General features: G+C 41.0%; 1 protein-coding gene across 1 annotated transcript in view; it reads left to right on the top strand.

The window, feature by feature from the left end:
- extl3 (exostosin-like glycosyltransferase 3) overlaps positions 1 to 15,203 on the top strand; it is a 44,477-nt gene that overhangs the window by 25,589 nt on the left and 3,685 nt on the right. Inside the window, exons 2-5 of the mRNA XM_074685191.1 lie at positions 7,817 to 10,439; positions 11,052 to 11,179; positions 13,114 to 13,258; positions 13,378 to 13,506. Of these exons, the coding sequence (XP_074541292.1) occupies positions 8,301 to 10,439; positions 11,052 to 11,179; positions 13,114 to 13,258; positions 13,378 to 13,506 (2,541 nt within the window). The 5' untranslated portion in view covers positions 7,817 to 8,300. The remainder of the gene's footprint in view (positions 1 to 7,816; positions 10,440 to 11,051; positions 11,180 to 13,113; positions 13,259 to 13,377; positions 13,507 to 15,203) is intronic.

Raw genomic sequence — 15,203 nt, 5'->3', positions numbered from 1 at the left:
GCTCACCATGTAGAGCAAGAGGCTTTCTATCTGGGTCATCAGTGAGAGGTGGCTGTGCTTTATACTTCTCCTTCCCCTGAGAGGACGACAGAACAATATCTGAATATGTAGCAGGATTCTAACCCTGGATTCGCAATTAGCAATGAAATATTTATAAAGTAATGCAAAGAAAGTAGGCATCAGCAAAGATTCAGCTGCAAGTTACAATTGTTTTGATTAAAGTGACTAAAATGAAAAGTTATTTGTTTGCCAGGTAGGTTGTATTTGTTAAAGTAGTGTAGTGTTCTGTCGTCTAACACTGTCTTAGCCCTAATAATGGCATACCTTACCTTAAATGTGTTGTAGAGGGAGAGAGCAAGGGATCCTGACTGATGCGCCCTCTCTTGTCCATTCTTCCTGTACATGACCTGCAAACTTAAGTCAGGACTAGGGCTGAACAATTCATCGAATTTAAACCGACATCGCAATGTAATAAAATGCAATTTTCAAATCACAAAGGCTGCAATTTAAAAAACAAACAAAAAATTTTTTAGTGCATTTACTTAAGTTTGTGTTTTGTTACTGATGAGGGATCAGTATGATTTCTATACAATTAATATTTGAATTTATTTTCACACAGTGTTTCTTTTTCATTTTATAAAAAAGTACATTCCACATGTTGACATATTTCAGTGGCTGACCTTGAGATTTGGTCTTATTTACATTTCTGCACTGTATTTTATGTGCGATTCATAGATGAGAGGCTTCATATTTATTTTTTATTCTATTGTTCATAATAGGCCTGTTATTCTGCAGTGCTTTGTTCCTTTCTCTGATTTTATTTAAGGTATTTAATGATAATTTTATCTAATGCTAAACCACAATTGCAATATCGGTAAAAAAAAAAAAATCGCAATTAGATTATTTTCCAAAATCGTTCAGCCCTAGTCAGGACCACTCTTGTTAAAGAAAAAAAAATCATCACATAGCCCACATGAAATGCCAAAGCTTGAAGTGGGTAGGGCACACCTCACCTTTCTTTTTTATATGCATACACAAAAAGCCAAGGCAGGGAGCGCAACAGCGAAGACCTTCAAACTCACTGCCCATGGGCCATATACAGCCCAACACTTGATATCAATTTATAGTGAAATCTAGCCTGCCATCTTCATGGCCCAGTCAATTTTTTGGGACTAAGGAAGAAATATCTGATTTCTGAGTTGACCCTGAACACAGCACAATCAATGCGTGAACCCAACAAACATTTGGCATTCTGCCAACATCCTTAGATCAATGTTAAATCAAAATTTCTCTTACGAAAGCCTAATTAAAAGTTGACGTCTGACACCAAGTGTTGCAAGAGTTGTTGAAGAATAATTATTGTTGTATTGAGTTTAGTATATAACACGTCTCAAATGCAAAGAGAGTAAGAAGAGTATAACCTCACGCATAGACACAACAAGCTGCACAGTTAAGGAAAGAGCTGTCAATGCAACAAAAATATATTCCAGAGAGCAAGAAAGGAGCTAAATCAAAGAATAAGGCCCCGTTTACACGAGAACGTTTTATCTGAAAATGCTGAAACGCTGTAAAAACACAGTGAAACAAATCTGTGTTTACAAGGAAACGCTGTAGGACTGAAAACGCTGTAGTAGAGTAGAGTTTAGCTGATCATCTGGTGTATTGGGGAATACTTAGTTAAAAAGTGGAGCAAAAGATGCACATTTTGTGGAAAGACAGTCAGCAGATGCAGCAGATTCAGCAGCACAAGCACGACACGGTAGTTTACGAGGATCGTAACAACGGTACTGTTGTCCTGTTGTATGTGCACGCGCGAGGCAGAGTGTGACGTCAGTGTTTCCACTGAAAACGCCGGCTTACTGTTTACACGGCAACGGTGTTGGGAGCATTTCAGAAAAATCCCACTCTGGTGGCCATTTTCAAAAGTTTGCATTTTAGGTCGGCTGAAACGGCGTTTCCGTGTAAAAGTGAGGCTGAAACACAACAAAACTTTAGCGTTTCAGCCTAAAACCGTTGTCGTGTAAACGGCCCCTGAGTCTGGGTTTAGTGATGTCCATCTTCAAGCTATACTGAGAGTTTTGACTAGCACCTCTCAGAGCCAATGTGGCCAGGCTGTCTGAGAAGAAGCGCTCTTAGGTGTCTGCAGCAAGCATTCACTAAAAAAAGCCAAATATGACAATAGAATAGTTCATTTTTTTGTGGAACACCTGAAGAGTAGCTCCCTTGACGGTAATGCCCGCTGTTGTGATCCCATGAGCCTGGGGTCTCAAAAACCTACAACACTGATAAAACTAGACACAGCATAAAGAAAGAGCTAGGGTGCCAGTTGTCTAAAAAATTGAACTGATGCTCCATGTTTACACTGTGCCATATTTGGGAGTCAATTTGTGTGGGATTTTCTTTCGTATTGGCTGTGCTCTGTGATAAGTGGGCCCTGGTTTATGATACTAGTGGACTTCTCTTGGTATTACAATGTGTCAAAATGACAAAAAGCCTTCAGATTGTTCAGCAAAATTCCATTATAGGTGGAGAATAATCACAAACCCTGTACTAAAAGTACTAAAAGCCAGATACTTACAAGTGACAACATGACAGAAGAGAGATAACTATAGTCCGTCTTCACACACATCAAATCATACGGAAATTGCCCAGATTTTTTTTGTGATCCACTTCTTAAGTCATTCATCATTTGTGAGATACTGCACTGATTTAAAAAACCAACACACATTTGCTCTCTCGTCTCAAAGCGCAACTACACTTGTTTTCAATTTCATGTGAAACTGTAAGCTAGTCAGGAAATTAAGGATCAAAAGTGGAGAAACGAGCAGATCAGAGAAAGTTATTGCTCTTTGTGTGCACTAGAAAGGAAGTCTAAGGAATTCTTGGACCATAAAAACAGCAACCATGTGAAACACCATTTGTAGAATTGATACTCAAGCATCATCTTAATACGCAACTGTGACATCTGTGGCTGCCTAGGCTTTTTTTTTTTTTGCTTCCTGTTTTATGATCTTTCAGCACATTGACTTGTGGTTTAATGTAAGTGTGTGTGTTATCTGTGATTTATGAGGCAAGGAAGGGCATGTCAGAGAAAGCTCAAATACTTTTAAAGAGCTCACTCTGAAACCTGTGCTGCCTTGTATGCTCCAAGCTTACAAGTGGTAATGAAAAAGACAGCAACTACTCCTCACAGGCTGCTCAGCCGCAGGTAACTATGGCTCATCATCAGTGCCTACAAGACGTCTAGCTCGATCACTGCTGCCCTGTGTTTCCTGAGCAGAAAGCAGTCAGATTAAGGCCAGAGTGGTGGAGAGAAGGAGGCACTCTGCAGATCAGGACGCTGCAGAGAGAGATTGAGATTTAGCGCCTATCTGTGTGAATGTGTGTTTCTCTGTTTCTACAGGCAGGGCTTTAAACCCAGCATGTTTTTTTCGGCTTCAGATTAGGCTTAGCTGCAGCATTTGCCAACATCTGTCTGCCATTACCCCTGTGACACTGGCAGTCATGCAGCAATTAATCAGAGTGTTGTGATAGTCCCCTCCCGGTCACTCTGCACCTCGGGCACATGACAGAGCAGCAGGGGGAGGATCAGTGTTCACAGGGTCACCTGTTCTGGAGGGTTTTACTGTACACAGTACCTCTTAGCTGCTGCAGAGCCCCCAGTGGTAGTTAACTCTGAGAGACTAGAGCTTGTACTTGTGTAAAGATAACCTGAATTTCTCTGTCACATTATTTAACTGGGGCTTTCCCTCTAGCTCTTCATATACTTTCACTTCTGCATTTATTTCATACCAATGCTCTTTGAGCTGAATTTAGGATATTCAGATGAGAAGTTAGGGGGAAGGTGATCTGTTTTTTAGAAAAACTACAGAAGCAACAAAGTGACCTTATGCTGCTGTATAATACTGCACACTCTGACAACGTTTTGAGATGTTGCATAGAGCATTTCTTGGACAAGATACTTGAAATCAACCTGGAAAACATGATTTGTATTTGAGTTATGCACTCAAATTATCTGAAATGTTTGAATTTAGAAACATTCATCATGTGTTGCATTTCAAGTCCGGAAATGTTTTTATGAAACAACTTGAGGTTGTACGTCAGAGAGTTAGCAGTACAGCTGCTTTTTCATAAGAATAACACGACTTAACATAACTTGAATAAAACATACATAACCTTTACTTATGAAAGTATTTCAATATATTGTTGCCTTGGTTTAAAATTTGTAGATTTTTGAGATACATAAATTATAGTGGAGACATCACAGTCTACCTAATGGCGTTACCAAACAACAACTTTGTCATTGTTTTCATTTCAAAACTGATAGGAAAAACATCACATTCTGCATAATAGTACAATTCATGAACCAAACATATATTGTTTTAGTAGATGACTATTGTTTGCTTAAAGATATATGCAAAGAAACAACATATTTGAACATAGTTTAAGCTGACCAGATGCTAAATTTGTAAAGTTTAACAAATAAAATGAAAGTGTTGTCACTTTAAGAATCAACTGTATGGGCAAAATGATAGAAAATATATTGTGTTGTTATCAGATTAAGAACGTAGTGGGCCAAAAAGGCAAATTAAATAAAATGTGTCCTCAATCTTTTCACCTGCAGGTCAAACAGTACACCCTCTCTGCCCTACCACTATCTGTAGCAGCTAACGCTAATGCTAACGTTGGTTTAATGATCTCCTCGTGGTTTTCAAACAGAGTGATGATTTAATAAAAAGACGAAACGAATCCTAAAAGACATACCATGCATTTCACAACATATAAAAGGAGTGTTTATAAAATCACAAAGACTGCAATTAAAAAAAAAAGACAATGTTTAAAAATGCATTTAAAAAGTGAATCCCACATGTTGACATATTTTACTGGTTGAGCTAGAGATTGGGTCTTATTTATACTTCTGCACTTTACTTGGTGTGGGATTCATAGAGGAGAGGAGTCATGGTTATTTTTCAAATTATTGTCCATACAATGCCTTTTTTTCTGCAGTGTTTTTCTTCCTTTCTCTGATTTTATTTAAGGTATTTAATAATAATAATAATGTTACATGTCTACAAGGCTTGAAGTTAAATCAATCAGTCAATATCCTGCTGTGATTGTAATAGTTACATAAAGATATGTTATTCATATCAATTCATCTCATTACATCTTAACATGAAGACCTGGCCTACAGTAAAGAACTGTTTATATGTTGACAGTATCCTTTGTCATATTGGTTGTTCTATAGAGTGATTTATTGCTTGTGTTTAGTGAATAATGCTGAAATCGCAACATTGGTTAAAAAAAAAATGCAATTAGATTTTTTTTCCAAAATCGTTCAGCCCTACATGAAATACTCCCAAACTCTGGAATTTTTTTGACGAACCACTTTCTCCAGCTATGCCATTATTTGCATGTTTACTTGTTTCCCTCAACTGCTGGCTCGGCTTCTCCTCCACCACGCTGATCTGTTTACATGTGACGCACCTTTAGCTAGTTACCAACCGCTAAATAATACAACAAAAAAGGAAGAAGACAAATAAACTGAAGAGAAATTACTGTAACAGTAAAATACAATAATGGCGCAGCACAGTGCATCGATTATGGAAAATCACTGTCACTGTCACTTGAAAGTCTTCACAGGGATTTTAAGTTGGATAAGGACATCTTGGATAAAACATCTAGCCACTATAGAGTATGATAGTTTTTTTTATTCTTTTAATCAAATAACATGAGCGCTGCTGTTAACAAATTTAGCTAAAAGTCTTTTTTCTCATTAAAAACTGCCAACTGTTTTGTTTTATTCTCACTATTATTCAAGCGGTTCTGTTTTAGCCTCTCAAATATCAGTTTGTTGATATATTGCTGTGAATATCTCATTATTCAACATTGGCTCAGCAAAACAACTAAGAAAGACAAAAGGGTTTATTTTGGGGTCTGATGAGGCAAATAATTACCGTTTTTATTTTCTGGCATAACAATCTGTTGGGTAAATTAGGAAATTAGCAGCTAATGAAAATAATCATTGGACTTGTTGGATGTGGTAAAGATAAATCTGTTGAGCCAATTGTATGTATTTTAGTTTCTTGCATGGCATAAAGAGCTTTTATCCTTCATCAGAGAAGTCAGTCACACTGGTTTGGCATCCCGCAGTCTGATAATAGGAGAGGTTCAGTGCTCATTCAGACAAGTAGCAGCATGATGTTGGTCATTTTAGGCTAGATGAAAACGCATGCCTGTCATGTGATTGGCTGGCACATTTCCTCATTCCTCTGCTTGACAGATGCACATACACATGCCAGCTGTATAGCAGGATGTAGTATTTCAGGATGAGAAGGGGGGCGTCAGTAATGCCAGTCACATGGAGGCAGCAGGGAGAAGCGATTACTTGATTTAGACTGAATTAAAGCTGTTTTTTTTTCTATTTGTGTTCTAAGATGGTATCTGTCTACACCATGATCCAACCAGTCTGTCATAAAAGCATAACAAACACTGAGGTTTGGGTTCAGTAGCACGGTGAAAAGTTCCCTTATCAGGGGGAGGTTTTATGCTGTCGGAAGGTAAACACCTTCCGACCTCGCTCCTCTTTGCCTCCAGCCTGACTGTGTCACCCTGAACTCCACAACTTAATCAAAGTTCACTCTCACTGTTATGGCTTCAGTTGTGAGTTTGATAAGGACTGTTTGGCACATGGCCTATCAGTTTGACATCCGCAGGGCTTGTGCTGTGGTGTGATATCTGGCTTGTGCTCAGAGAAGAGACTGTCTGCTGCTCGTGGAGAAAGTTAGATTGTGCTGATGACGTAAGAATCTTAAGGGATGTTTAGAGGGAATATCATTTCCAGTTTTGTTTGGGCTTGTAGCCTCAAGCTTTTGTTAAACTTCTGCACACTGAACATTCAACTCCGGAGGGCTTCAATTTTTGCATTCTTTGCATTTTTGAAACGAACTGACAGCTAGTTGGAGACACCTTTAGGTGCAACTGCTCTGATGTGAATCTTGTCATGTGAGTCACATTTTGCTTTGTAACACACATGCCAAGAGTCTTTTTTCTGCTAGGGACACACATAACTAATGTGTTACGCTGCATGTTTTGCCTCTAACACACATATCAAACTGTGTTCCATCTGTCAGCCTAACATGAAAATACTTCTATGTTGTGAGGATAAGCACAAACCACTTTATCCTAAAAAAGCCCAAGAGCCCAGTTGCCTCGGGGATATCTTGAAAAATTAATTAACAAAAACACTAAGAGCACTAGTGCATCAAAAAGTAAGTTTGATTTCCTTTGTTAAAGCCTTTTCCCCCCTGAGCAAGAAAGGATGATTCCGCATCACCCTGTGTGATGGACTGTTATCAGGGGTGTTCAGTAATTTGAGTCAGCGACGAGGTCTGGGTGCAGGAGGAGGCCTTTAATGAGATTTGCTGGAGGTGTTGGCTTGCAGCAGCGTGTAGTTTACCCGTGATGGCTCTCTCCTGTTTTGAGCTCTCCCTGTGTGACTTGGGAGTAAGAGGAAATTTGAAGAAACAGATACCCCAGGTATTCTGCCGCATTTCCTGGACCAGGCAATGATGCACAGTGTGCAGAGAGATACAGACTGGGTCCTGATACATTTACACTGAAGACTGGAAAACCTCATGCAACTGTATGTTAGTGTAAATTAAAACCTAAGGACTCAGGATTGTAGCTATGAATTTCACAAGAGGTCGGCCATACAAGTGACAGAGGGAAAAACAGGACTTGTTTTTTCTTGTAGTTTAACACTTGTCAAAGATCTTTCCCAAATCATTGCACTCACTATTTCCTTTCTCTCTTTCAGGTTCTTGTTCAAAGAAGAGATTTCCCAAACCTCATCTCCTGAGGATTCTCCGCCAAGGTACCACAAGATGCACACATCTCAGATAGAAACCGGCCCACCCAACATCCTCAATGACCTGTGAGCAGCCATGCTCTCCCTGCATCACCTACTAAGAGGCAGCCTCGTTTTCTACGTGGGACTGTTTTCTGACATAGATTAGTAATAGATCAACCCAACAACAGAAATGGCATTAGTCTGTGAGGGCTATGACATAGCACAAGGTGTTTTAGATTTAGATGAGGCGACACCTCTTGCTGAGGTCCACACGACTCTGTAAGAAGAGGAAAGCCTCGGATGACCTCTGCAGAAGGACGCAGCCACAGCCCAGCCTTGATGATTTAGTATCCATCCAGCTACCTTGCTGACAAGGTCGTACTATGGCTGCTGCTGATCACCATAGCAACTGTTCCCAGGTGGGATGAGGAGCTGACTGAGAGAGTCAACAATGCAGCGCAACGGCGGTGGAGTTGGTGCCGGTGGCCAGCCATGGGTGTTGCGCCGTGTGCGTCTCACGTGGCTCAGCTTCATGCTCTTTTTCATCCTGGTCTTCTTCCCACTCATCGCTCATTACTACCTCACCACGATAGATGAAGCCGGGGGTCCTGACAAACGCATCTTTGGTCCACGGCCTGGTGGTGAACTGTGCGAGGCCAAGCATGTGCAAGATCTGTGCCGAATCCGTGAGTCGGTCAGCGAGGAGCTGCTTCAGCTTGAATCTAAGAGGCAAGAGCTCAATGGAGAAATCGCTCGACTCAACCTGCGCATTGAAGCCTGCAAGCGCAGCATCGACAGCGCAAAGCAGGATCTTCTGCAGCTTAAGAATGTGATTAGCCAGACAGAGCATTCCTATAAAGAACTGATGGCTCAGAACCAGCCCAAGCTATCGCTGCCAGTCAGATTGCTGCCAGACAAAGAAGACCCAGGACTCCCTCCACCAAAGTCTGCACGGTCCTGCCGCCTTCGCTCCTGCTTCGACTATGCGCGCTGCCCACTTACATCTGGATTCCCTGTGTATGTCTACGACCCAAGTTCCTATCCATGGGGGGATTATCTTGACCCTCTGGTAAAGCAAGCTTTTGCAGCATCAGTTAAGAGCAACATTTATGTGACTGATAACCCCAGCATAGCTTGTCTATATTTGGTGCTGGTGGGAGAGCTACAGGAGTCTTCCTCCTCTCCTATGCCGCCTCCTTCAGAGCTGGAGAAACAACTCAAAGCTCTCCCTTACTGGAGATCAGATGGACACAATCATGTGCTGGTGCATCTCTCAAGAAAGTCCCTGACCCAGAACTTCCTGTATAACGTGAGCACAGGGAGGGCAGCGATCGCTCAGTCCACCTTCCTGGAGCAGCAATACCGTGAGGGCTTTGACTTAGTGGTTTCCCCACTGGTGCATGCGCTCTCAGAGCCAAACTTTTTAGAAGTGCCACCTCAAGTTCCTGTGAAAAGGAAATACCTCTTCACCTTCCAGGGAGAGAAGGTGGAGTCATTGAGGAGCAGCTTACAGGAGTCACCTCCTCAGTCTTTTGAGGAGGAAATGGAAGGAGATCCACCAGCTGACTATGATGATCGCATTATCGGCACTTTGAAGGCAGTACAGGACAGCCACTTGGATCAGGTGCTGGTAGAGTTCACCTGTAAAAACCCAAGGTCAAGTTTGCCGACTGAGTGGGCGCTCTGTGGAGAGAGGGAGGATCGACTGGAGGTGCTCAAGGCTTCAACTTTTGCTCTGGTGATTGCTCCAGGGGACGGTCAGGTGGTGGCATCAGCCGGCTGTGGGATGAGGCTCTTTGAAGCTCTAGAGGTGGGTACAATCCCAGTTGTGCTAGGGGACCACTCAAGATTACCCTACCACCAGTTTATTCGATGGAGTGAAGCTTCCATTATAGTCCCAAAGCCTCGTGTCACAGAGCTCCACTTCCTCCTGCGTAGCCTATCAGATAACGACATGCTAGCTATGAGGCGGCAGGGCCGCTTCCTGTGGGAGACCTACTTCTCCACCTCTGAAAATGTCCTCAACACTCTTTTAGCCAGCATCAGAACCAGCATCCAGGTTCCTGCAGCACCCATAAAAGAAGAGCCTGCTCAAGAGATTCCTCATAAAGCAGGGAAGCTGGCAGGGACTGATGCTAACCTTGCAGATAATGGGGATCTGGATTTGGGTCCTGTTGAGACAGAGCCCCCTTACGCCTCTCCTCGCTTCCTCCGCAACTTCACGTACACAGCTGCAGACACCTATAGAGCATGGAACAGGGCGCCTGGACCTTTCCATCTGTTTCCTCACACTCCCCTGGACCCTGTGTTGCCCTCTGAGGCCAAATTCCTGGGCTCAGGCACTGGCTTCAGGCCCATCGGTGGAGGTACAGGAGGCTCAGGGAAAGAGTTTCAGGCAGCTCTGGGAGGGAATGTGCCGAGAGAACAATTCACTGTTGTCATGTTGACTTACGAGAGGGAGGAGGTGCTGATGAACTCTCTGGAGAGGTTGAATGGACTTCCATATCTCAACAAGGTAGTGGTGGTGTGGAACTCACCTAAGCCTCCTTCAGATGATCTTCTGTGGCCGGACATCGGCCTGCCAATTGTGGTGAGTTCATCTTATTTCTGCTTCCAAAGAGGCAAACTGTATCTCTTCTGAAGTACCAAAGGTGTACAAAGTTAATTAACATGTTCTTTAGTTGCTTAGATCAATGTGTCCTTCAAAGTCTCCAGAAGCAAAAAAATATTACCAGCAACCTTACTCTGAAAGAGGTCTGATATCCATGAATAATGAAATTTGTGCTTTTGAATTGAGTCTTGAGAATAAAATATTCATGTGGTTTATATTCACACCATTAGTTGGTGACAGGGACAGGACAAGTAGTAAGCCGCGAGAGAGAAGCTAAAAAAGCCACTTTGCATTTGTTAGTGCTAGAAAAATCCCAGGTACTATCTGGCACTGAGCTCTGGGGATGTTTAAAGGAGGGATGTTGTTGCATCTCAAAGCTTGTTTGTTTGCTGGTTTGCAGCTTTTCTGTGTAGTTCCCTTTCAGTTTTGGGAAGTATTGGGTGAAAACAGTAAAGCGCTATAAAGCTATAAGTCTACAGGCACTTCAGCAATGCACAGCACAAGCAACACTTAAGATGCTTTGAGTGGGAACATACTTCTTAAGTCACAGCTTACAGAGATGCCTCACAAGAAGTGGTCTTCCCCCTGCAGGTTGTCCGAACAGAAAAGAACAGTCTCAACAACCGCTTTCTGCCCTGGGACGCCATAGAAACAGAGGCCATACTGTCAATAGATGATGATGCACACCTCCGCCATGATGAGATCATGTTTGGATTCAGGTATGTGGACGGAACAAATTGCACAAGCAACGTAAATAAAACATTTTCCCATGATCTGGGCTCTGTTGATTGAGATGATTGTCACTTCAGTGTTAATTTTGAGAGCAAATTCTTATTTAGTCTTAGTCTCAGCTTATTGAATAGCACACCATTTAGTTTTAGTCTGAAATACTTTAGTCTTAATCTAGTTTTAGTTAACTAGGGATGTCCCAATATTACATTTTCACTTCCGATACGATACCGATACTGCAGCATTGAGTATTGGCCGATACTGATATTAATCCAATACAATATCAGCATTTAACATGCATACTTTTATTACTGATTTTGTAGTATGTCATGTTAGAAAAGGCTTGATTAAGTGATATTATTCAAACAAAGAACAGTAATCAGCAACAGTAGGTATGAGGAAAAACAGACCCATTTGTTATTAACCAATGGGTAACAGAAATTTTAACATTAAACATAAAAAATACTAGTAATTGAATAAAATAAAGAATAAATTAGAAAACCCAGAAAATAACCTAAATAAATCAAATAAAAACAGCAGGAGCGGAGTCTGGAATGGACTGCTTATATCGGAGTGCTTATATAGGAGATTTTAGATGCATTCCAATACGATACCGATATTTGTTCTTTTGCTGATATCGGACCGATATCCGATATTAATATCGGACTGGGACACCTCTACTAAATACCATAAGAGTTTTAGTCTCAGTCTAGTTTTAGTCAAGTAAGTACTAGCAGATTTTAGTCAGATATAATGTAACCAACCTAAATTTGTCTCAGTCTTTGTCATCATCACTGAATTTTTATTTAATTTTATTTACCATTTATCTGTGAAAAAGGATAATTGATAAATATTTTTCATCATAGTCTATGTCAACGAAATGAACACTGTGTCACTTAAAACAAAATGTGCCTACAAAATGAATTCATCCTCACTGGTATCTTTAATATTTTATTATCTTAGAGTGGATTTATTCGTTCTTTTTTTTTCAGAGTTACAAAAATTATACTTCTTGCTTTTTTGATAGCTCTGTATTGTCTAGACTGTAAATTAATTAAAATATCAATAATTTATGTTGACACTCCAGACATAATTTCATTCCTCTGTGATTAAACACCTTGAAACACAAACAAAATGTTTGCCTCCTATAAGAAAATGTGCTTAGAAAGGTGCCGCTGAACCAGCCATCAGAGAAAGAAACGGGGAATAAAAGTTAAACACGCTCTGTGCATCGTGTCTATGATTTATTTGCTAATGCTGCACTCAGATAAGCTGAACTTGAAGGCCATGTTTAAACCAATTAAATGATCAAATAAGCTGTTGTTACTCCTGTGCCATACCTTCCCCACTACTTGTCGTCTTTGCTACTCTGTGCTGCAGCAGCTTGTCCAGACAGGCAGAAATTGACTCTGTGTGTGTCTAAGTGTGAGCGGGGTCATTTGTCATGAATTATCTCAGACTTCTTCGAACTTACCCGGGAATGTTTCCTTACCCCCATTGCCTGTAAAGATAAAGCATCACACAGCAGCTGAACTTATGCACATGAGCGCATAGACCCGATTCCTTTCATTTCTGGAAACATTTTTATGTCCAAGACTTCCTTACAGCAACGGCACTACAGTATGCGTACATTTAAGCCGAGAGTGATTTTTTACTACAATATCTTATTAAAACGGTCACATGCAACAGAAGAAGACGACACAATGGTTACTTAATTGCTCCCAAGAGGCAGATAGTCGTCACATTGCTTGTAAAGATGACGAGTTGAAAACAGATGGATGAAAAATGTGGCGCATATGCCCAAACAGACACTTGGAAACCAAACTAATGATCATAAAAAAGTAACACAACCACAAAATATTTATCAATCCCTTCCAGTGAGTTCTAATTAATTGTTTTGAAATTCTTACTTTGTGGCTCACAGAGTCTGGCGTGAGGCCAGAGACCGCATCGTGGGATTTCCTGGGAGGTATCACGCGTGGGATGTTAACCATCAGTCTTGGCTCTACAACTCCAACTACTCCTGTGAGCTCTCCATGGTCCTGACAGGAGCGGCGTTCTTCCATAAGGTCAGATCTTGTGCTCTCTATTAAAAACATAAAATACAATAAACCAATGGAAAAAAGAAATATGAGGGCCTGATTGATGAGCCGTATCATTCACATGTCACTCTGTATTGTTGTTGTAGTACTACGCCTACCTGTACTCCTACGTGATGCCCCAGGCCATCAGGGATATGGTGGACGAGTATATAAACTGCGAGGACATCGCCATGAACTTCCTGGTCTCTCACATCACACGCAAACCTCCCATTAAGGTCAGAATCCCCACACTGTGCATCCCCCTCAGGCCTCAGTGTATTTATATTTCTGCTCACTTAGCCTCACATTACTCAAAGTGACATGTCCAATACTCAAACACAAATTAGAAATCAACAACACAACATCAAATTTGTGTGTTCTGCCTCTTTTTTTATGCCCCTGGATTTTTTTTCTATTGGAAGCACATTTATAACCAGAGTGCATATTTATGGCGAGACAAATAATTACAGTAAGCAAGCTGGAGGAAGCTGTTGGAACAGAAAAGTCGTTGCAGTTTTCAGTTTAAGTTCTTTTTGATTTGGCAGGATGTTAATATTCAGGGTGTTACAGGGGAGAATTAAGGACGTCTTTTGATGGAGTGTGTTTCATGACAGCATTGCACTGTGAGGAATAAGCCTTGTGAATAATGAATTTGGGGCAAGTTTGAACGTGGAGTCCTAAATAGTGAGCAACTTTCTCAGTATATCTCTCACAGACGAATAAAACTGAAAATAAATTGTTCTTAATGTGCCGCCGGTGCTGATTTAACAACATTCGAACTCAGCTTTAGGGGGTTTTTCTTTTTCTTTATTTATCATCTGCTGAGATTTTACTAACTGCGGCTGGCGAGCTCATTAAGCTAAAATTAGATCGAGGAGTTGGTTTAATAAGCGAATTTCTTCTGAATCATAGTTGTTCCAGGCTGACTTGTTTCAGGAAAAAGGTTTTATTTATGTGTCTTCCATACACCGGACGCTTGTAATGTAATAAAAACTGTAATGGATGAACATAATGGGCATGATGTTTGATAGCACTAATAATCATGTAGATAAAGGAATTTCCCCTGAGTATGAGGGTGTGTGTGTGGGTGTGTCTGCATCAGTTTGTGCATGTTATTAAGAGGAGGCGCACATCAAAGAGAGGGGGCATGGTGAAGAGATTGGTGAGTGTCTAGTTTGTAGCTGAGGGGAAGCAAGCCTTTTAGGTGATAGTGATGAAAAATGACAAAAAAAAACAAAAAACTGACGCCTCCTAAGTGTGACACGCTTCCCCTCTTTAAAAAGCACGTATACATCAGAGCAGCGAAAATTAGGCCGCTATTTGGTTTCCGATTTTTGATTTGAAAACGAGAAATGAAATAACAAGTCGTCAGCGGTTTCCGAGTTTGGGTTCTAAAACGATTATGGAATGAATGAATGATACGCTGATATTCAAGGGATCAACAGGCTTATGACTGCTAACGTGGGCGCAAACTCACTCACTATTTAAACATGTGCACTGAGTGTAAAAATGAGAAGAGCATCAGGTAAAAAAACACCTTGACACTTGTGCACTGCACTCAAAGAAATTAGGCACAAGGTGTATAATCTCACTATTAATCTAAATATAAAGCAAAGGTAAGGTTCTGCTGTCTCCTAAAGGCTTTCCACCCCAAAATCCCCTCCTCTCTGATTTGCCAGCCCTATGCAGGCCTGTTGAGGACAGAGCTTTAAGCAGATCTTGACGTCTGAGACTCAACCTTTCAACATGTCATGAACTTGTTAGTAGATCAGTATGCAATGACCTCATCTTTTTTAACCCTAGACAGGATCTTCAGTTGCTATTTTTAGAATGGAATGTTTTTTGTAGTTTACAGAAAGATTCTGATTTTTTTTTTCCACCACAGGAATATGTAACAGTTTGGAAAGTTGCACATATTGTTTCTTTTAGACAT

Source organism: Halichoeres trimaculatus, unplaced genomic scaffold, assembly GCF_033239565.1.
Source record: "Halichoeres trimaculatus isolate MK-OKI-2021-1 unplaced genomic scaffold, fHalTri1.1 fHalTri1_scaffold_13, whole genome shotgun sequence".
Taxonomy (NCBI): domain Eukaryota; kingdom Metazoa; phylum Chordata; class Actinopteri; order Labriformes; family Labridae; genus Halichoeres; species Halichoeres trimaculatus.
Note: the sequence above shows the minus strand (reverse complement) of the source record. Positions and strands in the feature narration are given on the sequence as shown.